Raw genomic sequence first — 25368 nt, 5'->3', positions numbered from 1 at the left:
ACAGTGCTGTGGGTTTTAACACACCTTGGTTCGGGTTACCACCAGATTCAGGACACAGCACACCCGTGACACTGCTATCTCCCCTCCCAGCCACACCGCTGCACATCTAATTCAGCCCTGACCAAGTGGCTCTCTATTGCTATGGTTTGGGGGTTCCCCCCCCAAGTTCTGTATATATCAAGTAATGTTTAAGCACTTCCAATCAGTCTGAGTCTCTTAGAGCCTCAGCTGTGAGATCCTCCTGAGCTCTGGTGTGTGTGTGTGTGTGTGTGTGTGTGTGTGTGTGTGTGTGTGTGTGTGTGTGTGTATGGTATGATGTGATGCTGAGCTATCTCTGGGTATAGCCTCTTGTCATTGTCAAGCCTCAGCTAAAGCACAGTTGAGTCATTTCCAGTGTTTTGAAGTCAAAACTAACAAGATGGCTCACCAGGTAAAAGTGCTTGGCGAGCACGCGCACGCCTGTTGATCTGAGTCTCATCTTTGCAACCTATAGTGAAAGGGGATCACCACCATCTAAAGCTGTCCTCGAACTTCCACATTCCTACCATGCCGTGTGTGTGCCTGAATCCCCAGATATGCAGCACACACAATAATGTATTACTACTAATAATAATTTAAAAGTAATTTAAAAATACATTGTGCAATGGTAAAGGAAGTCCCCTGACATTTCATTCTGGGCTGCACACTATACACTAACACACACACACACACACACACACACACACACACACACACACACACACACAAGAATAACATTAATGCTACTTTAATGACTTCCTAGAAGGAGTACTTCCTTTTGATGGGAGGCTACTGGTCCATCCACTTGTTGAGGAAGCTTGTGTTTTTGCCTGACATGGGTTTGAGCTAAGGGACTTACTGTAAAATGTCCAGCTGTAAACACCACATGTTCCATGGTTCTGCTCCTACAGTTTCTCATACACAGGCATAGACGGTTCCTGTGATGTTTCCCAAGTTTCCAGTTCTCAGGAATTGCTTGGTGGCACAGCCTACCATCCATTTCCTTAGCCTTCTGCATCTAACCTAGTGTTTGACATGACAACGCGCCCATTTAAGAAACCGAGATTGAGGGACTGAATGTCTAATTTGAAAACACCACATTTGTCTCCACTGATACTAATTCTGTTTGTGGCTGGATGATTTAAGGTTGTATACAAGCAGGGAGGTAATGGGATGGGCATAGGTGATGGGGTTAGTATAGGAGGGAGAGGATGAGATGGGCATGGGGGGAGGGGATGAGATGACTACAGTGAGGAGGGGATGAGATGGGCACAGTGGTAGAGTAGGCATGGGGAAATAGGGTAGGGACAGGGGGGGAGGGGAGGGAGTGGACACAGAAAGAGAAGATGCATTTAACCTCCTACATTGACACAGAGGGTAGCACAGAGAAGCCCCAGCTTTTCTATCCCTGTGAGACTGAGGGAAGGGCCCAAGCAGAGAGTGAGGTGCAGCATCCACCTGAGCCAGTTCCTCCTCTGCATCTAAGGCAGGATGTGCTGACAGCATCACTGCCCTGTGAGGAACGAGGACACATCTTCCTTCCTGACTGGGGCCTTCCCTCTAGGGTCAGCAGCCAGTCTCCAGCAGGCAGTTGAACTTGAGCAGGGTTAGGGTTCCTCCAAGTGGTGGACAAGGAGAGGAGATGTTTAAAGGAGACTGGTTAGGACAGCAAGCACTGGGACATGATGTACAGGTGGGTGGCTGGGTCTCCTGAGGTTTGGCATGGATGTAACTCAGCTCAGCACCTTGGCTGTGCCTTTCCTGGAATCAGGACACGGAGAAGTCGTTGCACACTGGAGCTGTACTGTATCCCGCCAGCCCCAGCTCCTGTCTTCCTGTTTCTGACTGGTCCCTTGGAAGCCCAAGCCGGGGTGGAAGCAGGTGCAGGGGGCGTTGCCAGGGAACTGACATCTGCGGGATGAAGGAGAGATTAGGAAGGAAATGTGGAAGTACAGTGGTCTGGGGGCAGGAAGGGCTTAGCAAGAGGAGTGGTCCAGCGTCCAGACTCCCAGAAGTCCTGATGCCCAACCTTGCCCATGAATGACAGTGGCTGAATTTTCACAGTGAGCACCAGGCTGGCACGTGTCAGGGCCTTTGGGTGTGGGTGTGGCTGCAAGTATGGTGGCTTTGTACCCTCATCTGCAAGTGCTGGTAGATGTACTTGGGTTTGGGAAATGGCAAAGTTCTTAGCAACAAATTAAATTATAGAGACAACCATTCTCCCTTCCCTTTCCTTCCTCCAACACCTCCCTCCGCTCCCTCTCGAGCCCACAGCCTGCTGCTTTGTGACTGTCACATACCTTAAGCAGGCAAAATGGAAACTGTAGCCTGTGTATTGTAGTTTGATGCTTAAGTTTTCAGGCAAGAACAAGTTCTGGCGCACCACCAAGTAACAGAATCCTCCCAGAGGCTTTTCACATAGTTGAACCAAAATTAGACGTCATAGATTAAAGCACAAATAATCAGGCTGAGGAGGTGGCTCTGCGGCTGACGTAACCTCCAGCATCATCCTTCGGGAACTTCGGGGACCCCTTGCATTTTGCGACATGGTCTCACCTTGTTTCTCAGATCCTTAAGACAGTACCAATCCTGAGATTCATCAGCATCAGTCTGAGAAGGACTGTCCTTTGTTTTACCCAGCTTGTTAATTAATGTATATATTAACTGTGCATGTTTAATGGGGTGTCATTTACTTCTATACCCACTGGTACCACACAGTGATGGACCCCAAAGACTGTTAAATAATTGGATGCATCTCTAAGATGTAGCTGTTGGTTCAAGTTGCGGACCTTACCTGTTGAACCTTCTCACTGGGTCACGAGAGCTTGGAATCTGACAAATGGACCCACCGATGACAGATGTAATTAGGCAGAAACTCTGGTGAGCCAAGGAAGCTTTTTGTGGCTCAGCTGACAGAGTTTTAGCTCCTGAAGTCGGTTTACCTTATGGTCCTTTCCCCATCTTGAATAGATTCGTGTGCATTGTGAGAGGTGTGGACCTCGTCTGCTTCTTCTGCACATAGACACCCACCTTTCTCATGTTTTTGGTGGGTGTGGCATTAAGTGCTCACGTCTGGGTCTGCTCTCCATTCCAGTGCCTGCCTTCTTATGCTTTCGTCACACTGGATTTTGTTACTGTCTCTTCAAAGCATAATTTGAGAGTAGGCATTAAACACCTCCAGCACCACTCTTTCTGCTCAGGATCTTGTGTCTCGATTTCATGAGTGAGTCTATCCCTGGAAAGACAGCGGCGCTGGCTTTTTTTTTGCTGACTCCATGTGGTCTTCTAGCACAGTCAGCAGTGCAATGCTGTGTCTGGCTACTAGGTACACCTCTCGAGACATTCACTGAGTTTCCAAAAAGGCGCTATATTAAATATTCATTATACCCAAAGAGACAAGTGTTTGGATGACGAAGAAAGGTTGCTTAATAATGTTTGTTATTGGGAGACCCAGCAAAATACAACTCGAGACAGGTGTGGTCAAGCAGCAGTGTCTGCTTGCTACGCTTCCCTAATATGAGAAAGTTCCAGATTAATGTGACTTGTTTTACACACACACACACACACACACACACACACACACACACTCACACACACACACTCTCACACACGCACACTTATGGGCACAGACAAGCAGACTCATAGCCATACATATATGCATGCATGCATATATACATACATACATACATACATACATACATACATACATACATACATACATACACAGAGAGAGAGAGAGACGGGGGTAGGGAAAGTTTTAAATCTAGATTCTACATCTGAAAGAAAATGTGTAATAATTCTGAGTCTGGTCTATTTTGCTTAACTGTGGGCCCCCCTTTCCTACACAGAGTGTGACTCCCATTGCAGTTAATAGAACCCCTTTCTCTGTCCCACATCTTCCTTACCGTTCACTGGCTGGTGACCATCCAGGCTGGTTCAGCTCCTGAGCATTGTTTAATGCCGCAGCAGTGCGAGAGGCTGTGCAAGCCTCTGGGTAGTGTTGACTTTGCCCCCTGGGTCTGTCCTAGAGAGCCAGCAGTGAGGTCATCCAACCCCCACTTCAGTGAGTCGTAGCTTCTTGAAGACCCTCCATTCTGATTTCTGGCAGCTACACCAGATACACAACCCCGCCAGCCAGCAGTAAATAAGACGCCACTCTCTACGACCCCATTAGTGTCTGGGTGTCTGTGTCCATTCTGACTGGGGTGAGATGGAATCCCCAAACCGTTTTGGTTTGCATGTCTCTGATGGTTAAGGGACTTGAATATCTATTCAAGTATTTACTGATCAGTGTGTCTCCTCTGTTGACACTGTCCCACCCTTTTACTGATTGGCGTCTGTGTGTACAAGTTGCTGTACGCAGCAGATATGTGTGCAGGTACGTGGTGGTGGGGGTTGGCATTGGGTGCTTTCTGTTACACTCCCCCTTATGTTTTGGGACAAGGCCTGTCGCTGAACCTGAGCTCACTGATTTGAGCTCCCAAGACCTACCTATCTCTGGACCCCAGTGCTGGGGTTGTAAACACGTGCTGCCTTCACTAGCTTTTTAACTGAGTAGCGGGGAATCCAAGCTCAGCTCCCCATGTTTGCACAACAAACACATTCCCCCCACTGAGCCATCCCCACAGGCCCAATTTCTACAGTTCCTTATATATCCTTAATATTAGCCCCTTGTCTGATGTGACACATTTCCCTCTCTGCCGGTGTCTCTTCCCTCCCCTGGTTTTGTTTGCTGGGCAGAACAGTTTAGCTTCATGTAACCCCACTTGGCGTCACTACAGGGTTGTTCAGATCAGAGTGAGCCTGGGACAGAAGCCCACTGGGGCACTCCAGTACCTGCCTGCTGAGGTCCGGATTTCTTTCGTCTGCTGCTACAAATGTGGTTCCATTACTACAATCCCTTCTCGCTCTCATCAGGGACACATTGAGAGTGATCACAAAACACAAATACCCACACATTTATAAAGACTTATCAAATATTTAAAGGGAATATTTACTGTGAAAGGGACACCATTAAATACTAGGAACCCCTGAGGGGTTTCTTTTTCTTGCGTGCCCTGATCTTGCTAAGGCTTTTAAAGATCATTAAGACGGAGCTTGGATGGACGTAGTTTTCCCTTCTGTAAAAACACACTTGTATTCAGCAAGCCTATTTGTTCATACACTGCTGGTTTCCAGGCTGGTCTATACCAATGGTGTGCATGTACCCGATGATCAGCGTCTAGATGTTGAACAGGCATGCATTGAAGGAAGAGGCCCTCTCCTGCCTGAAGACCTGGGTCCTCTGCTGTGAACTTTTCTACTGACAATTTGATGCTCACAAACAACTTAAAATTTGTTATCCAAGTCAGTTCCCTGTTTTCAGTATCCCTTACCCAGACTTTAAGGGAGCTTGGCCATTAGACTATGTGAAACACAGCAGCAGCAGCAGCCCAGTGATGGGTGCTGCTCAATGCCACTAGGACAGCATTCCAAACTGAGGCTTTAACCTGGAATTCCTCCTGTTTACCAGTGATAGTAACAGAATGAATGGGTGGGAGGGGGGTCCACCAGCAATGCTATAGTGTAGGTCAGATGTAGCAAATTGCTTCTTTCTTTCTTTCTTTCTTTCTTTCTTTCTTTCTTTCTTTCCTTCTTTCTTTCTCTCTCTCTTTCTTTCCTTCTTCCTTTCTTTCTCTCTTTCTTTCTCTTTCTTCCTTTCTTTCTCCTTTCTTTCGGAAGAATAAGTCTATTTTCAATGACAACTCCCACTGTTAAGATGGTGTTTCTTTTCAGATGTTTTATGGTTCCCCAGTACAGCCCTTTCTCAAGACAGCACAGCTGGACCCTGCAGACAAGGGCTTGCCATTGCTCACTTGAGCCCCTCCACTACAGAACGGACGCAAATGCCTTCCTTCTACTTGCTTAAATCTGTGGGACAGGAGAGTTCAAGTGTAGGAAGAGAGAGCAGGGATTTCTTGGCTAGACTCATGACAACATTCTGTGTGTAATAGTCTTGACATTCTTTTAACATGTTCTAAGTGCCAAGTCAGGAGAGGACAGGAAGGAGGAGGAAGAAGAGGAGGAGGAAGAGGGAGAAGAGGAGGAGGGAGAGGAGGGGAGAAGGGGGAGGAGGAGTAAAAGGAGAAGGAAGAGGAAGAGAAGGAAAGAGGGGAAGGAGAAAGAAGAGGAAGAGGAAGAAGAAGAGGAAGAGGAAGAAAGAAGAAGAAAGAAAAGGAGGAGCAGGAGGGGAGGGGAAGGAAGGAGAAGGGGGAGAATATAATATTTCTAAATTAGTTCCAAGGTGAAAATCCAGGAATCATCTACAGGCAAGGTTTTTTTTTCAAATACCTTGAATTGCCCACAGAGCTGAGGATAGCTGGTTCTGTAGCTCTCTGCAGGCTGCATCTGTTATGCACGCACTGGTCTGAGGAGTCAGATGCTAATCTGCCTTTGCTTGGACCTGGTTACTACTTGGATAGGAGTGCCAGGCCAGGTCAGCGAGAAGAAGCAGGAAAACCTTTCTTAACAGGTGAGGGACTCTGAAACTGTTCTTCTCTGCAGTGGTGGAGGGAGAGCGTGCAGAGCCACACTTGCCTTGGCTCTCTTCCATCAGGACACCCAACCCCACCACACACAGCCACTCCACTTTGGATGCCCGTAGAAATGATTGTGTTTTTAATTCATTAACTAAATTTGATATATGCTTTCACTGCACAGCATAAGCTGGCCTCATACTTACAATCCTCCTGCCTCAGCTTCTCTAGGCACATACCACCATACCAGCCAGTCTGCCTCTTCAGGACCTGCTTAATGAGTTGCTTAGACACAAATTTTTTATCACCCACACCCAAGCCTCTGTAGCTTTAGAGCCCACTAATAAACCAAGGATGGTTAAATAGTTCCATTTTCAGGCAGGTTTAGGAAAAAATAAAATGGGAGGTGAAGAGTAAGTGAAAATTTCCATGATGCTGCTTCAATAAAGGTTAAAAAGTGCCTGAGTCCGGGTATATTCTTCAGTCTTAGAGGAGCCTTGAGGCAATACCGACGCCCTTCCTCAATCATCGCCCATACCCAGAGTTGAAACCTAATTGCTGAGAGCCAGTGTGCTCTGGGCTAGACTTGGTCTCATAGCGGAAACGGATGTCAGGACACACTGGGAACCAGGGATGTGCTGATGGGAGGCACCGAAAGAAAAGGGAAACTCAGACCCATCTGAACTTGGCAGCTTGCATAGGGGCTGTTTTTGGCTGGGCCTGCTGTACAGACACAGACTGGGGCAGGAGGGCTGTAAGTTGGAGGCCAGCATAGGCTGTAAAGGAAAGCACGTATCAAACTTAATGTGGTGCAGGTGTACTATACAGGCAGACAGACTTTGATGGCTGAAGATGATGCAGGACCCAAAATAGAAATGCTTACAAAGATGTAGTTTATTTAGAGAAAGGATGCAACATTGAAACAACATGCCAGGGATACATCATTGAAACTACAGGCCTGCCCTGCTGGATCTGGAGAGGTGGGCAGAGTTGCCACAGCCGACAAGCCACTCTAGATCCTATGTCCTACACTGTGGATATTATACTGGCATTGTCCTATCTATAGCCAGCACCAGTGGCTGGTCCCTTGGGGTCTCACTGAGACTAGCTGATAGCCGTCACTATCACTTCAGCAATAAATGCTGGCCACAGGGGTGTGTGCTGCTGTGTGCTGCTTGCACTAGCCTTTGTAGGAAGTGGCCAAGCCCTTGCATGACTGCTGGGACCTCTCCTCAGAGCACATGCACTAAGGGGGAGGGGTTGGGGCGGGGTGGTGCAGGGCAGTGTCTGTGTGGCCTTTCTCCTTCTGCCTCTTTGTAACCCATTAGAGTCCGTAGAGTTGACTGTGCTTGTGTGTAACCAAGTATCTATTTTATAATCTTAATACAATGTACAAAGAGTTGCTTGTGGTATTTAGTCTTCCCAAATTTATTCTCTCGATGTTTTATGTTTAACCTTTCCAGTCTTGAAAAATCAAGACCCTCAGACCTCCTAAGAAGTATGTCAAGAGCGAACGCATGTGCTATGTCTTGGTGCCCATTCCAGATGCTAACTCTTTCTCTCCTTGCTTCTCTACCCCCAGATGAACCATCTCCTAAGGAAGTCAGCAGGGTGAGTAACTGGACACATTTCCTACAGCACTGCCCCAGGACTGGAGACACGAAGTTCCTCCCTCTAACTTTCCCTGTTATCTTAGTGTCCAGGGGAGAAAAGTATAGCAGGGTCTCTGAGTACCCAGATCAGGCTCCCGTGTGCCTGCACAGCCCGGGTCTGTATCCACCTTGGGTTTAGAGGTTGAATTTACAGACTCTCCAAAGGAAACCGTGAAGGCCCCACTGCACAGCCTCCTTGGGTGGAGGTGGCACCTACATCCTAGCTACAGAGACCCCTCAGCACCATCTGCTCTGCTGTGTGCCACAGCCCACCACTGAGTCGGCTCCCATCCGTGCTTTGCCTCTGAAGATCCCTGGTTCTCAGCCCAGCCACCTTGACTGCAGAGGACCCAAGGCTGATGGCTTCAGTGAAGGAAGGGTAGTGCTCAGCACCCCAAGACACCCAGTGCTGTTCCCATTTAGAGCAAGGCGATTAAGGGCTTCAGCTGCCATAGCGAGGTGGGCGGATAGACAGGCAGATAACTCAGACAGCGACGTGCCTCCAGGACTCACATGAGGGAACACCTGTGCTTGGGTCCCCAGCACCTGTCTCAAAAGGAAAGGCAGGGGTGGTCATAGGCACCTGTGACCCCGGTGATGCCGGACATTTGAGGGACCCAGGATTTAGCCATATGCTCGTTACCAGCCACGTCCCCACCTTTCCTGTTGTTTGGTCGACACTTAGAAAGCCATTCTGAGCAGAGCAAGGAGAGGCAGCATTAAGATGAGAGGAGATCTCAGCTCTCGGCTTCTGGACCAGGCCAGTCTGTGGGCATGTCCGTGGTAGCCATGTGCTGTTGTACTCTCAGAAATGGGATAGTGACAGGAACAGAGTCCATTTCTAAGTTTTTATTTGTAATGTTGACTTTTTTCCCCGAGTAGGGAAGCATGTATTAGAGAGTATTAGGAAGCATGATGCCCGCTAGGATCTCAGCAGACAAATGCTTTGTTTTTACTAAGCCTGGTGTACGAGCTTCATACTTAGCTAGAAACCTTCCATTTCCGGCGTTCTTGCTGGTGTTCCTTGGCCCATCAGCCCTTCCCCTTTGTTGTCTTGTGACCCACTGCTCTCCCACATCTTCCACCCACCCCACCCCACCCCCATCCCCCTGGCCAGTGTGTGCCCTGTGAACTGTGAGTTCTACAGCAAGCTGCCCTCCGTCCTGGTTGTTTCTGCTTTTGCTCTCATTGGACCATCACGATTAAAGACGGTGTTTACCTCTCCGCCTGTATGGTTAGCCCACTGATAGTCATCCATTGGTTTTCTCATTCTCTGGGGAAAGCAAAACAGATGCTTCCCTAAAATCCATTTCCTGCCAGCCCTGTAACAAAAGTTAGCTTTCGTCCTGGGTGTGCTGAGATGCGACCCACACTGTGGTTGCGTGGGCGGCCATTCCTAAAAACCTTTTGAGTGTAGTGGTACATCTGGGGGCTCCTTGTCTCTCTCCCTTTTAACAGACATCTACTTGCAAATAGATGGCTAGTTTCCCCGCACCTCTTTTGGCTGCTCACGTCTGTGTCTTACAGACTGTCCTGACAGATGAGACAGAGGGGGACCTTCAGAGTTAAGTGACCGGGGGCCTTGAGGAGACAGGGTTAAAATGTCCCCCTGGGAGTGTGACTGCCAGAGTTTTCTTGGGTGGACGGGTCGGACTGCTTTGCCAGAGTCTGAGATTCTCTGGCATTCGCTTTTACCCAGCCTAGTGAAGGCAGTGGCCGTACCGCTCCCCTTTACTGTGTCTGTATTCTGAGGGAGAGATGACGCTTACTGTCAGCCCAGGCGTGGGGCTGTACCAGGCTGTCCCCACAGTAAACTGGGATCCTATGTCATCCCTAAATTTAACCAGGATATTATTATTTACTCAGTGAGTCATTCTTTTGGGAAAATGATATTAAGGAAGCCCAAAGTGGCCCTTTCCAGTTCGGTTTTGTTGAACTTGAAACTTAGGCAAAGTTGTCTTTAGACTTAGGGGTGCAGTCAGTCGCCATAGTTAGCCAGACTCTCCCCTGCCGAGCTTTCTCCTTGACTCAGGTGACTTGGTAAAGAAAGAGAAGGCCATCCAACGACAACTTAAAAATAACCACTTTCCATGAGGTAGTCTGCTCCTCCCTCCTCCTTTATATACATGAAGTACCCATTGCTACATTGTGGGGCTTTCTGGATGACCCGGTTTTCTGATGCCTCAGGTCAAGAAGTTCAGTGTCACTCCCTGCTATGCTGTGCCGTGTGTCCTCCCTCACTGTTCTAGCAAGCAGGGTGATCTGCTGGGTGAGGCTACGGCAAGGGAGCACTGTCCTTCTCCAGAGGGACTGGGGAAGAACAGGGCTGCAGGTGGCAAGGAGCTCCCAGGCACAGGAATAGTTGTGGGCCGGGTGGGAGACCAGGGAAGGTGACGACCAGGTGCAACAGGTAAGCCATGATGACCTCTCATATGATATGAAGGTTCCAGCAGGCTGAAAACAGCAGTTCACATGGTGGCTCACAACCATCTGTAATGGGATCCGATGCCCTCTTCTGGTGTGTCTGAAGACAGCGACAGTACACTCATATACATGAAAATACATAATTATTTTTTAGAGAAGCATGTAATTAAGACAGTTTTGTTGACTTCATAGTATTCAGATGGTTAGGTTACCGGATGAAGACACATCAGGTAGGTGTTTTGCCACAGCCCCCAACTGAGAGCAGCCTGCATATTACATAGAAGCAAGGGGCCCGAGAGGCTGAACTTCTGATCCTTCAGGAAGAGTTTTTGACTTCACAGACATGATTTTCACCTTGGTACTTAAGTCCTTCACATCTCTTTGCTTACTTGCTAGTATTTCTTCTTTGAAATTTAATCTCGTTACCAGTAGGGAGTATAGACCGGAAGCCGGGCTGTGGAGCAGCAGGGGCAGGAAGGACACACTGCTCCTCGCTGAGACTGCTCTTCCAAGTACCCACATCCCAGAAAGCCAGAGTGCTCCCATAGAAGATCCTCCCTCAAGGATCATGTCATCAGCTGCCCATGGGCAGTCCACAGGAAAGGACACCTTCTGATCCCCTATAACTGTAGTTAACAAGACAACCACAACAGTGTGGTGTGGGAAATCGAACCCAGGTCTTCTAGAAGAGCAGCAAGTACTCTTAACTGCTTGAGCCATCTCTCGAGCCCTTCTCGGGTGGCTTTCTTTTCAAACACAGGTTTACATGTGTGTTGTATACATATGTGTTTATGTGAGTATGTTCATGTGAGTGTGTTTACATGTGTGTATATAAGTATGTTCATGTGAGTGTGTTTACATGTGTGTATACATGTCTGTTCATGTGTGTTTACATGTATGTGTTTACATGTGTGTATACACATATGTTCATGTGAGTGTGTTTACATGTATGTGTACCTGCATGTTCATGTCAGTGTGTTTACATGTGTATATACATATATGTTCATGTGAGTGTGTTTGCATGTGTGTATACATGCATGTTCATGTGGTTTTGTTTACATGTATGTATACATATGTTTATGTGAGTGTGTGTATATGTGTATATAGATGTGTTTATGTGAGTGTGTGTGTGCACCTATATGTGTGTCTGTCACTGGATTTTCAGGTGTGTATGTATGCTTGTGCCTCTGTGCCTCTGTATGTGTGTGTGTGTGTGTGTGTGTGTGTGTGTGTGTGTGTGTGTGTAGGGGCTTTAGCTAAGAGGTAGCTTTATATGATTTGAGATAATTCTTATGGACAAGCATGTGGAAGGCCAGCAGAGAACCTGTCATCACTTGGATAATGAACAGATCCAGGAGACTCGGAAACCGTGCTAGTAACGCTCCCTAGTGTTGTGACACAGTACCTGGGACTGACAACCTGATGGAGGAGGGGCTTGTTTCGGCTCACAGTTTGGGGGATGACAACAGTCTATCCTGGTGGGAAAGCGCTGCAGCCACGTGGAGCAGCTGTCTCCCTGCAGCAGAGATCGGGGAGTGGAGATGAAGGCAGGTACTCAGCTCACTTTTATCTTTCAGGGCAGCCTATGGAGTGTTACCAGGGTAGGCTGTCCCTCCTCAACCAATCTAGAAACCCCTCTCAGACATGGCACCCAGAAAGCTTGCTTCCTGGTGCTTTCTAGATCCTGCCAAGTTGACAGCATTCACCAGCAGTGCGGCACCCAAAGAACACGTAAAAGATGCTGGGCCCCAGACAGGCAAAAGAAAATGGGAACATTCTTAACTCTGGAAATGTGGTGTCCCAGCACGTGTTCCTCTCGAGGAAGGTTGCTACACCCTAGTGAGGAAGAGCCCTTGGGATGCCAGCCAGGGAAGCCAGACTTCTCACTGTCAAACTCTGGCTTAAAGTTGCTTCAGGCACCGAACTTGTGAATGCATGAAAGAACGCCTCTTCCCGGCTGGTGTGTTTCAGCCTTTAACGGCTGGCTATTCAGGTAGCCACAGGAGCTGTGGGAGCCTCCATGGGGCTCAGCTCCAAGCACACCAGCATTCCAAGGGGATTCAATATAAAAGGATTACCAAGGCAAGTCAGTGTGTCCTTCTGCTACGTGGGCACAGCTCTCAGTGTTACCGGATCTTCTTGCTTGCACTTCAGACAAAGCCCACCACTGTACCAGCAGCGGATTGAACACACGGACCATTTGTCTACGAAGCGTTGTTTCTGACTGTGTGCCGATGGTATGCAGGCACGTCCTATGGTAGCCAGTGGGAGCCTTTTACCCTGAAACTCACTACAACGAAGCCACACAATGGCAGGTTCTAAAGACGGGAGTGGAACATTCCTTTTCCACAAGGTTTCAAACAGTTAACCCGTTTTACCTCAACATTCTCAGCGGCCATAAAGCCACACCAGGGTGTAGATATTTAAAGATATTACGACAGGAGAATTGTTTGAAGCCCAGATGAAGAGCTGCTTCTAGTCCTCTGAAGCCCAGGCAGTGTGAACGTTGCCATTCAACACACGTCCTTATTGTGAAGAGAGAACTGTGGAAAATACCTACAAGCAGTGAGCCCCGATGAATCCAGATGGCCTGCCATCGCAGATTCTCATTAGGTGTTTGATTTATCTGTGAACGACATAGGCTGCTTGCTCACTGTTTTCTTGTTTATTTCCCCCACTGCTGAGAACTTTAATCGCCAGGGACGGACACCCTGAAGCCCATATGCTGGTTTCTAGCAGTGACGTAAGCGTCAGACTTGTTTGCTGTGGATGATTCTTAACTCTTGCATCATTCTCCTTGGCCTGAATTATCTGAACGGCCCCTTGCGTCCTGTTGCTCTTTTTGCCCCGAGTTAAATCAGTTCATAGTCTTTAACAAACCCCTGAACTCAATATTCTTCATTTTACTGTTTCCATTCGCCTTGCATAGAGCTGATGGGACTACCCTTCCAGAAGCAGACCCTATTAAACAAACAGTAGAATCCTGCCTGATTCCCCAGCTCGGTGTGAATCCTTTGGGCAGTGTCTGAGGGGAGGCTGCCCTCACCCTGAGCTGGTGCGGCCCGCGTGTTCTCCTTCCACTCAGTCTTGCATCTTCCCTAGCTTTCTCCAAACCCCACATTCTGCTCTCAGGAACACACCTTGCTCCCTTCACAGGCGTGCAATGTTCATCAGAGTCACTTTCCAGGACAGGTAGGGAGGGCAGCTGCCTTTTCCCTTCTCCAAGACCTCTAGGGTAAGCCTCCTGCGACCCTGGGAGTAGCTCTTCTTACCCATTCTCTGAGGCATTGTTGGAGGTGGATTCCTGGGTCTTACAGATGTTAGGCGGGTACTCACCACTGAGCAGCCAGCCATTCCCAGTCTGCCACTGGGCATCTAAAATAAACAGTTGCTGGAAGCCAGCCCCTCCCTCCACACTCTCTGTGTGTCCCTCTCTGCCTCCGTCCACCTCCGCCTCAGGCTTGTGAACCTCCTTGGTCATTCCCTGCCAATGCTCAGTTGTAGAGTAGCTAGGATCCTCCAGCTTGAGTTGTTCGTGTGACCAGAAAAAAAGTCTTTATTTATAGCCTTGCTTACTTGAAAATCCTCAGCTGAGCTGGAGAGACAGCTCAGCTTGTAAAGTGCTCACTCTGCAGGCTGAGGGTGCCGGCTCAGTCTCCAGGATCCACAGTGTAGACAAATGCCAGACACCCTGAGGCATCACAGTGAGGAGGCACCATGGTGACCACGCAGTGACAGTCGAGGAGGACACAGTAAGATTTCGCCAGAGATGCCATGACATCCGTCGGAGAGGACTTTGGACACACTTTGCTTTCATTTTTCTGGCCCGTTGTGAGGGGCTGTTTCCAGTGGGGTTACCTTTGATTGCTTGACACGAGATCGATAACATGACAGAGAGAGAGAGAGAGAGAGAGAGAGAGAGAGAGAGAGAGAGAGAAACTGCTGGGTGCTGACCTCAGTGGGAACAGACTGTTATTAAAGGGTTATTGCGAGAGAGAGAGAGAGAGAGAGAGAGAGAGAGAGAGAGAGAGAGAGAGAGAGAGAGAGAAGCTGCTGGGTGCTGACCTCAGTGGGAACAGACTGTTATTAAAGGGTTATTGCCAGACTGTGAAAAAGGACTTAATGTGGAGACATTTGTAACAGGTCTCAGCTACCCATGTGTCCACTTGATGAATCTCCCCCTACTCCTGAGACACAAGGAAGAGAAACATCCAAAGGACAGGGATTAAGCCCAATGGTAGAGCACTATTCCAGCAAACATGAGGATCAGTTTTCAGAATTCACACCCACACACAAAAACCCAACCAGATAAACTCCACATATCTAACACAAATTTTGACATAGTCATTCTCTCTGTTCGACTTTCCTGCTGGTCAGTTTGAGTCTCAGAAAAGCATGTTCCCAGGACTTGGGGAGGCTTCAGAGTTAGTAGAGACTCTCGGTTGACAGTAGAGAAGGGCTGTTAGGACAGCCTAATATTCAATGGAGCTCTTCAGAACAATTCACATAGGAGCCTTCTCAGGCTATCACCTGCACAGTGCTGTGCAGCCAGCTCCGGGATTTGAACTGCCCGTGAGTCTATTCTGTCACCACTCTGGTGCCTTTGTGAAATGGGAGTCTGGAAGAGTCTCAAATTAGAAAACAGCTGGGGAGTCATAACTGTCTGTTCCCGAGATTGAATCCAGCAGTAAATCACCACAGATACAGTCTGGTGGCCGGTGGTCAGGGTAGAGGTTGACATCTAGTTTTGCTGCCTTCCTCTCGGACAGTTATGGAGGTAGGAAGCTGCACGCTTGTGGAGAAGGAGGGAGAAAGTCTGCCTCATATGCTGTTAGTTGCTCTCCTGGGCCTGCCCTCTCACATTCTTGATTTAAAACTCTCAAGCCTGTGAGCTGGCTTCCCCCAATATTTTATTGAGGAGTCTGCTCTGGTGATCACATTGGGTTTCTGCCCACTCGCCAAGAACTTTATGGTTAAAGACCTGAGGGCTGCCCTGTTGATAGGACTGGGATACCTGATGATCTGGCCAGGACTAAAGCTCTCCACAGATCAGACCATTCTGGTTGCAGCTTTGATGATGTCTGTTGTAGAAACACCACTCTCCTCATTTCTGGACAGTGAATGCAGACACTTGGTCCCCTGCCATCCTGAGGTTTAAGTTGTGAGTGACGTCAGAGTGGGATGTCAGATGGCAGCGGTACTCATGCTTGTTCTGGGCTCTAAGGACTCCAAGCACACGCTCTTCACATAGCCAGATCCCCAGGGACAGCTGTAAGCCATGGCTTGGGGTGGGAACCCGGCCTCTATAGTCGCTCACTGTAGCTCACTAGTCTTGCTGTCTCTGCCCTATACTCAGGGAAGTGCTGCTCTTCCCTAAGCACTATGTGGTCCAAATGGTCCGTGTAGGGGTTCACTGAGACCCCTCCAGACACTGACACCCTCCCATTACAGTGTCAGCAACAGAGGGACCGTTCCCCAGTGTGGAATGAGTGACCGATGGAGTCGGCCGTTCTCGCCACAGATAGATTTTACCCATGACAGATGTATCAAAAGGAACAGATCTTTAGAATGAGAGATGTCTGAGTGGCCCAGAAACAAAGAGGCATCGAAGCCAAGTCCCTGAGTACGCAGGGCAGGGACGGGGAAGTAACAGACAGTGTCCCTGGTGAACAGTAGCCGTGTTCTCTGGAGGGGCTGCTCTGGTTTCTCAGTGCAGTGGGAAGCCTGGGAAAGATTTTCAGCTGAGGAGTAAGAGAATTGTGTTTTATTTTTAGCCTATAATGTTTGCGACTTAGAAAATAGAGTTTGTAAGGCAAGCATGGGACAAGGAGATCAGTGAGAGGCTTTGGCTTCCATTCCTTAGGAAGGGACAGTGTGGCCTGTCTAGGACACGGTTAGATGAGTACCCTGGGCACCCTTCTTGCTGATATGACAGAGTCTCCTGTGTGTGCTTTTGGGGACTGCCACATCAGAGCACACAGCTCACCTGCTGTGCAGGGACCTGAGCTCAGGGGCCATATTTTACCCAGCATTATCTCAGAGGGTTTTCCTAGCGAGCTGTCACCTTTTCCCCAGGCGACCTTTGAACTCTCTTACCAGGCAAGCTGTCATTATGGGTAAAAGTTGTAATTTATAACATTTGCTGGTTTTATATAAATAAGTTGATACAGATGCCATTTAAAGATAATCCTAGGTGAGGAGGGGTGGGGTCACAGTTTAGTGTTCGGTCTCCCTGTTTTACAAGTGCTTAGATATTCTCTGGCAACAGTCCAGAGCCAGAGACGGAAGCCGTAGAAACAGCGTGCTTTGCGGACTAAGGGGTTTCATTTGTACATTAACTACGCCTGACTTGTGTCATCTTTGTGTTTAAAGTACCAGGACACGAACATGCAGGGAGTCGTGTACGAGCTGAACAGCTACATAGAGCAGCGCCTGGACACCGGCGGGGACAACCACCTGCTCCTGTACGAGCTAAGCAGTATCATCAGGATAGGTAAGGCAGCGCCCGCACTCACTCTCAGGTCAGATCACCCTGCCAAAAAGTGACAAAGAGGCCTCTGTCACTCTGGGGAGTCCGACCCTCCATCACCTTCAGTTGCTGGGCTCAGTCTGAAGTAGAAACATCCCAGTAGGAAGCCATCAGAATAAACAGACCCCCAATTTCCCAAGTCACCCGAGATGAAGAAAGCACCCGCAGGCCTGCCCGTAAGTGGTGTGCCCAGCCAGGGACTGACACCCGTTTTCTTACATAGTGAGTTAAATAGCATCTTCAGGAAGCAAGATGTTAGGTTTTTAGATTCACGTTTTAATTTATTCTTTGAGGAGTTTTGTACAGCATTCTTTGAACAGGCTTATTTCCTCTTCTGGCTTCTCCCAGCTCCTCCCCAACCTCCCTATCCACCCAGCTTAGTGTCCCGGCTTCTCTTACAAGGAAGCTGTCAGTTTTTACCTTAATTCTGAACTTATTTGGATAGGCAGCACTTTATGCAGTTTGCCAAAATAGCTTGTGTTTGTAGACAGGCTGGGGGAGATGGACCATCCCTCAGACATACAGCTCTGCCTTGTCTGCCATGACTCTGAGAGCGCAAACAGCCCCCAGCACCCCCCATCACCCCCAAACAGCTGCACGTCAGCATCTGTTAAGACTTCCCCCCGTGCCAGACACTCTGCACGCTGCCGCCGCATGCCTGGCTACTTGCCACCGTCTCCACGAGCTTGCCTCCTCTCTGTTTTGCTAATAAAGAGGTTGTGGATGAACCAGGCTAGATCCCCACCCAAACAGGCACAGACCCAAGTAAGGTACTGGGAGTTCAAATTTAGGCGGAACCCCCCCCTCACGCCCCTTGTCCGAGAGCTTGCAGTGTCTGTTATGATAATTGCCATTGGAGGATCTGGAAGAAACACGTAAGTTAAAAGTCTGTTCACCTCAGCGCTACATGTGTATTGATTTGCCCAGTGCTTTTTGGTGGGTGCTTATTTAACTGCTCAGTACTCTTGTGGGTATTTTCCTTACACTTGAAAATTAAACGCGGTGGCCCCCTGTCATCATGAGGGTCGAAGGCCCAACGGGTGCCTCTGTATGAGGTGTGCAGCCTCCCGAGTGCATCGGAGGAGGCCACAAAAACATCTGCAGTCGGTGGTAAAGACGGGGAGCCTTCTGGTTTTGATGAACAAAGGCATGCATTATACTGTTCTATTGTTGATGGGCATCGGCTATGTTAGCCAATCCACACAAAGGCTGGTGCCCGAGTCTCGCTGTAGAATCTGTGATGTTATATTCTTCCATTGAGATTAGTTTCTTCCTTTTTTTTTTTTTTTTATTGCTTTGGCAGCCACAAAAGCCGACGGATTTGCACTGTACTTCCTTGGAGAGTGCAATAATGTAAGTATCTATATATAGACTTGGGTGCTCTGGAAAAGAAGCTCTCGGAAGCTCTCCTAGAATCCCCCGTGCTGCAAACAGTAGGCATGTCACAATGAGTACCCCGAGACCTGCTTGTGCTTGGGCTGTACCTCCAGCTACCCCACCTGCCAGTGACAGCCCAGCAGCACCTAGGCCTATCATGGAATCAATTGTGTATCTTTGCTTTGGTTCACAGTGTCCCTCTCTGTGTGTGGCACTTCTAGAATGTGTGTTTCTTAGAAAAGTTAGTTCAGCCCTGTGATGCCATGGAAGGGAGCCTGTGTCCTTTCTGCACTTCATCTGCCTCAGAGTAAATAGGATTAAAAGGTTAGCATTGCATGACTTTTCTGAGGGTCTGCAAGGTGAGTCCCTTAAGAGTCTGGAGTGGGGCTGTTAAGCCTGGGTCAGGGTCTCTGCCTCTATGGCTGTCCCTGGATTTCTGGTTGAATGCATGCATGCAGCACACACAAACACAAACACACACGCGCACACGCGCATGTACACATGTGTGCAAGCGCACACACACGTGCAGACCCATTTCATCATCTTCAGTACTGGTGCCTGGTTTGCTATCTTAATATCTTTACTGTAACAAAGTTCATTCGTGAGCTCATGTGTTTCACTGACCACTTCTGTGAGTTAGGCAACACCACTGTGATTTGTTGTGTGAATTTGCAGTGTGACTCTCGTGTTCTCGTGTAACTAACAGTGTAGTTTTGAAGTTATAGAGCGTGTTAACAGAGAAGGCTCTGAGATCTGTAAGGCACTGTCCCTGAACTAGCACAACAGGGCAAAGAAAGCCAGCTGCATACAAATTTTGGTTGGACGGCTTGCCTCATGGCAAATCAGTGACTGTCCGCAGTCGTCGTTCGCCTGTGCGATATAACAGCTTACCAAGGTCTTTCTTCCTGACATCAAAACTGGAATAGGGTAATGACCTCTGCTATGCCCCGCATCTCTCTTGGTGCCTGTCAAAGGAGCAGCCAGACAAGAATGCCTATTATAGTATATTATACGGACCTCAGCCCACTTCAAATGCTTGAAACTGTGTCACAGACTGTGTCGTTTAAGATGGATAATCCATTGAAAATAAAAAGCCATATTGTTTTTCCTGCTTTGTTCCTCAAAGTTGTGTGGATAGTCTTTAATTTAAAAGTTATTTTAATTGACATACAGAGTGAGGATGTCAGTGAGGTGTGCCATGTGAACCCAAGACAGGGGGCTGTGTCCAAGCCATGTTCAGCACATGTTTATATTAAACATGTCACTTCCTGTAGTTTTCCGTGATGTATCACACTGTGCCGTGGCACCCCACTCTGGCCCACTGACTAGTCCAGCCTCCACTCCACACATACACTCTTCTAGCTTCTGATAGACACCATCCTATCGAAACATCTAGAAGATCCAGGTTTTCAGATCCTTCATGAGCCACGAAGCACCTGACTTTTCACACCTGCTCACATAAGGATTCCTGGTAGAAAACTAGTAGGGCACGCCCATTTGCTTCTGCACACGGCTTGTGTGTGCACTTGCAGTGTGCTCACGAGGCCCACACCTTATCACTCCCCTGGGATGGCCTTCATCACAAGGCTGCCTGTGCAGCTGTGTGGTATCTAGGGTGACGTCTGCAGAGGTGAGGTGCACAGGTGACTCAAGTTGGGACCCAGTGGGGCCTCCTCTGCTAAAACTTGGACCCTTAACACATTGCCAGCCTGTTAACACAGACAGTGTGATGGGGCTGACTTTGAACTTCTGTCAAGGCAAAGAGGACAGGAGAGCTGTGTACAGGGACTCCTGAGCCTCCACAGCACACCTGTAAGGGACGGGGAGGCTGTCTTGAGTGGAGTTAGATCCCCAAATTCCTCTGTTCAGTCACGTGGTTATTACTGACTCTGTGATTAGCCTTCTCAGAGACGACTTGAAAAAGCTCCCTTGTGTGTGCAGCTTTCTACACACTATTCTGAATCTCTCTTCTGTCAGTCTTACTAAGTGCTGGTATCAGACCCTCTCCGTCTCTGAATGGGCAGGCGCGCGCACGCACACACACACACACACACACGCACACACGCACACACATACACACACAGGCACACACATACACACACACATAAACACACACAGGCACACACATACACACACATACACACGCACACACACACAAACACACACACAAACACATACAGATACACACACAGACACACACACACAAACACACACATACACAGACACACACATAGACACACACACGTGCGCGTGCACACACACACACACACACACTTCTCTTGGGCTGGTTTTTCACACCTCCTCTCCCTCCCTCACAGAGACTTGTGATGAGTGTGGCTTAGCCTCTCTGCGAGCTTCTGGATGTATAGCCAGAGCGTAGTCTTCTCTCATAAGAAATCAGTTTTCCTGACTCTTGCTTTAACCTTGAATCTTGTGCTCTCTTTGCCCCTTCCTGGAGTCTGTGATGTTTGTAATCATTTACTGGCCTTATGTTTTCCCGGAATAAATGTTTCTGGGAACTTTTATCTGCCTGTCGGGAATCTTCACAGGCACAAGGACTGTGCCCCCTCATCTCCTCATGCCTTTCAGGTAGGGACTGTCTCCTTCACTCCTTGTCTCTAGGGAACGGCCTTGCTCTGACCTCCAGGTGTCCCTTTCCTTCCCTGCCATCTCTCCTTGGCCGTAGCCTTCCCTGGAGTCCTCAGAGTCCTCATCATCCACTTGAGGCTCTTCCTTTAGCTCCCTCAGGAGAGTCGGCCAGTGGGACTCTCTGCATGTGCCTTATTTTACTGACTTTCTCCTGTAACACATTTGCTCTGCATTGAGCTCAGATGGATGAATTTCTGACTCTTAAAGCCAAGAGAAGGGACTGGTGCTTTCCTGTCCTTTCAGTCCATCATCATTCTGCAGTGGATTTTTATCCCTAGATGGGGTTAACTTCACCTTTGACTTCTTCCAGTTTTACTCCCTGATGCTTGTGACCATCCATCTTCTTTCCGAATTGTTTCTTCCTCCTTTGTTCATGCCCCCTCTCTAGTGCGGAATTCGCTGCTCGCATGTTTCATGTGCCCTCCCACCCCTTATTTTGTGTACAGCATTAGGCTCCCGTGTTCTGTGCCTGGGGTTGAACCTCCTTTCCCACACTCTCCAGTGAGAGCTGGGAGCTGTTTCTGGTGGAGCACTTAACTGCACTATCGGGCGAGATCAGAGAGGTGGACAGAACTGCAAACTCCCTACGGCATCTGCAGGAGAGGGCAGGCTCCCTGCATCACCGCAGGAGAGGGCAGAGTCCTGGTTACCCCGGACAAATACCTTACTTACTTTCCTTGGGAGGTGCACAGATCTCAGCTTTATTGATACCCAAGAAAAAGGCAGCTGCGAAGCTTGTTTAACTCTCAGAATTTCTTACTAACTTTTAGGTTTCTGGGGGCAGGGAGACTCTTTTATCATTCTCAGCCCAGTGATGCATCACAAAAAAAAAAATAATAATTAAGGTCTGGAGAGATGGTTCCTTAGGTAAGAACCATCCCTGTTAATTCCTAGCATCCACACCGGAGGGCTCACAAACACCTATAACTCCCGACTCCAGGGGATCTGGTGTCTCCCTGGCCTCTAAAAGCATGCATGCACACACATGTGCAGACACACACACATTCATGTAGATGCACATATGCTAAGTGAAAAAAAACCCACAAAACATACCTTTCTCTAGCTTCTACAAATGATTAAAACTTTTCTAAGCATGCAATCCTTTTGTCCAATCCCTCTTAGAACTAAGGCTGACGTTTCTGAAAGACGGTGGGGTGGGCCCCACTGCAGCAGAACCTGTGCTCTGTGGGGGAGGCGACGCCGTTGCTACAGTGTGTGCTCATATGTCCCATTCGTTCATGAGCAGTGGAGCCCCTGCACTTGAGGAGAGAGTTCTGGGTTTTGTTCATTTCAAAAGTGATGCCTTTGTTTAAGAATTTTGTACACGAGTATAACTTCGTACATGCGTATAATTTCACATGTGCATATAACCCACTCCCCCCACTCCCTGTCCATCTTCTGCTCCCATTTATCGTCTGCCTTCCCTGCACCATCCCTTCTCAATTTCGTGTGCTTTTACTTAAACCTACTGGATCTGCTTACGATGATCTACTGGGGCTGGGTAGACTGTCCATCTCCCAGCAGCCATCGGATGCTAGTGGATCCTTAGCAGGTGGATGGGATCTCATGAGCCCCTCCCCCATGCACACTTGGAGTTTTGCTGACCTGATCTCTTGCTGTAGATCTTGCACACACAGTCACAGTTACTATTTGTTTGTGTGTGCAAGGCACTGTCATGTCCAGCAAACAGTGTCTGTGCCCTTTCCCTCCAGCTTTGACAGTCTTTCCGCCTACCCATCCCCTGCTTCCCTGATGGTCCCTAAGGCTTTGGGGTACGGTATATGATAAACGGCCGGCTGTCTCATTTAGAGGAGAGAGGTCCACAGTCTCTTATTCCAACATTTCAGCAAGTTGCAGGCCTCTCTTTTAATAGTTCGCCACTATAAAAAGGAACTTGTTTGATGAGAGTTGATAGATAAGCTATAAGGGAATGTATCACTATGTCCACTTAGCAGAGCAGAAGCATTAGGTTTCCCTGGGGCCTATGACCTGGCCACTCTTAGGCTTTTGGACCAAGTAATACCAGCAAGCATGAGTTCTTCTTGTGGAATGTGTGTCAGATCCAGACAGAAAGTGGTCGGTTAATGCCCATTTATTCCGCCATTGTACCAGTGAGCATATGTTGCCAGGGCTATTGTTGGTCTAGTTCCCAGGGTTTACGCTTAGGTAAGACTGTCAGTTATTTTTCTCTCCCAGTAGAATGTACAGCGTCTTCTAGCTCTATGAAAGCTAGCCAATAGGGATGAGGTTTCTACATTAAGAGCAATGCATTCCTGTGACTGAAGTATGTGATGTTTTTTTCAGCAGTAGGGCCTTCCAGTCAGGTTCTGGAAGATAACCAAAGCAGCAGCAAGAGCCTATGCCATTTGGGGGTCTAGGACCTCCAATAGTCAATAATTCCAAAAGGGCTAACTCATTTCCGGCATGGAGCCTTTCATTTGAATCAATAGATGTAACCTTCCATGTAAACAGGCTCAAGGGCAGAAACCACTGGATCATCTCATTAGATACAGAAAAAGCTTTTGACGAAATCCAACATCCCTTCATGATAAACAGTCCTGGAGAGAATGGGGCTATGAAAGACATACCTCGACATGGTAAAGGCAGCGTGTAACAAGCCAGAGCCATAATCATGCTGGATGGGGAAAAACTCAAGAGTATCCCCGCTTAGCCCAGGAACAAGAGGATGCTCGTTCTCTCCTCTGTTCAGTGAAGTACTTAAAGTCTTAGCTAGAGCAGCAAGACAGATGAAGGATACACACAGGAAAGGGAAAAGTCAGACATCTTTATTTTCAGATGATAGGATTCTGTACATAAAAGACCTAAAGACTCCACCAGGGAACTCGGACATCTTGTAACACTCTAAGCAAAGTAGCAGGGTACAAAATGAACACACAGAAATCAGTGGGCTTTGAGTATACGGATGACAGATGGGGGAAGTCATCAACACCTCTGACAAGGGCCTCGGAAAATATCTTGGGGCAGCTCTAACCAAGTGAGTGAAAGACTTGGATGATAAAAACTTTATGATATCGAAGAAAGAAATGGAAGACAACATCAGATGGCGGAAAGACCTCCCATGCTCGTGGGTCAGTCGGATTAATACAGAAAAATGGCCACCCTACCAAAAGCCATCTACGAATTTGCTACAATCCCGATCAAAATGCTAACACAATTCTTCACAGAACTCGGAAGGACAATCCATGTAGAAACACAAAAGACCCAAAGGGTCAAAACATCGATCCTGACCAATAAGAGAACTGCAGGAGGAATTGCCATCCCGGACGTCAAGTTTTACTGCAGACCTACGATAAGGCAAACAACATTCAATTGGCCAGGGAAAGGACTATCATTTGGAAGGCATTGCCTACAGCGTCAAACGGGCAAAGGTTGGTAAAGTCGATATAGTTGGTATTCTACGCATTACAATTTGTGAGAGGGACACATCTGCCCACCCCCATGCAATAGAAGATAGTTGAGGACCCCTCTTCTGACCCACAAACTCTTGCAGCTGTCTGGTCTTTGTCAGCATCCTCAGCAAATGGTGGTGGTCAGACCAGGTGGCTGCGTGAGTAAGAGTGGAGCAGGATCCTCATCTCTCGCCCTGCACAAAAACCCAGCTCCAAGTGGAGCACTGACTTCCTCAGAGGATGGCGTACCCCGACTCTGCAGAAGGGAAGGTGGGAGTAGGCTTCTTAAGCTCACCACAGGCTTGCTCTGTAGCCCGGGCTGGTGGAGCTGGATCTGACTGACTTCATTTTCCTCCTGCTCAGCCCCCTACATGCTGGAATTAGAGGCATGCATCACCACACCAGGACAGTCTTTCTAAAATGTCAGAACCCAAATTACCTGTTGTTTCATTTACAAAATTATAAGAAAGCTTCCGAAACAGACGACTACAGAGGCTTCAGTGGATCAGGCAATGCCAAGGGTTAAGTGAGGTGGGACACAAATCACAAAACTCTGCTCTTAAAAAGCACGTTCATAAAGGGGCCAGCAGAGATGACCTAATCCCCAAAATGGACAATAACGCGAAGCGTCGGGCTCGAGTGTAATTCGGTTCTGCTAGCCGAGGTTAGGGTCCGTGCACTTTAAGTGGAAGTCAGGCAGACGAGAGAAAACAACTGAAAACGAGATAAAGCATGCTATGTGGCTTGGAATCATTGTGTACTGGGTAACCACACTAAGCCACTGGGGCAGCAGA

At 48.2% G+C, this 25368-nt stretch overlaps 1 protein-coding gene across 18 annotated transcripts in view; it reads left to right on the top strand.

The window, feature by feature from the left end:
* Positions 1-25368, top strand: part of Pde10a (phosphodiesterase 10A) — a 452353-nt gene that overhangs the window by 375677 nt on the left and 51308 nt on the right. For 14 of the 18 annotated variants that reach the window (XM_087586493.1, XM_087586490.1, XM_087586512.1 and 11 more), the window contains 3 exons: positions 8116-8144; positions 16982-17102; positions 18442-18491. In XM_087586493.1, the coding sequence (XP_087442619.1) occupies positions 8116-8144; positions 16982-17102; positions 18442-18491 (200 nt within the window). The remainder of the gene's footprint in view (positions 1-8115; positions 8145-16981; positions 17103-18441; positions 18492-25368) is intronic. The other 4 variants (XM_087586531.1, XM_087586537.1, XM_087586542.1 and 1 more) reach the window with 1 other exon arrangement.

This window comes from Rattus norvegicus, chromosome 1, assembly GCF_021556685.1.
Source record: "Rattus norvegicus strain SHRSP/BbbUtx chromosome 1, alternate assembly SHRSP_T2T, whole genome shotgun sequence".
NCBI classification, from domain to species: domain Eukaryota; kingdom Metazoa; phylum Chordata; class Mammalia; order Rodentia; family Muridae; genus Rattus; species Rattus norvegicus.
The sequence above is the reverse complement of the archived record's forward strand: the minus strand, read 5'-3'. Positions and strand labels throughout refer to the sequence as shown.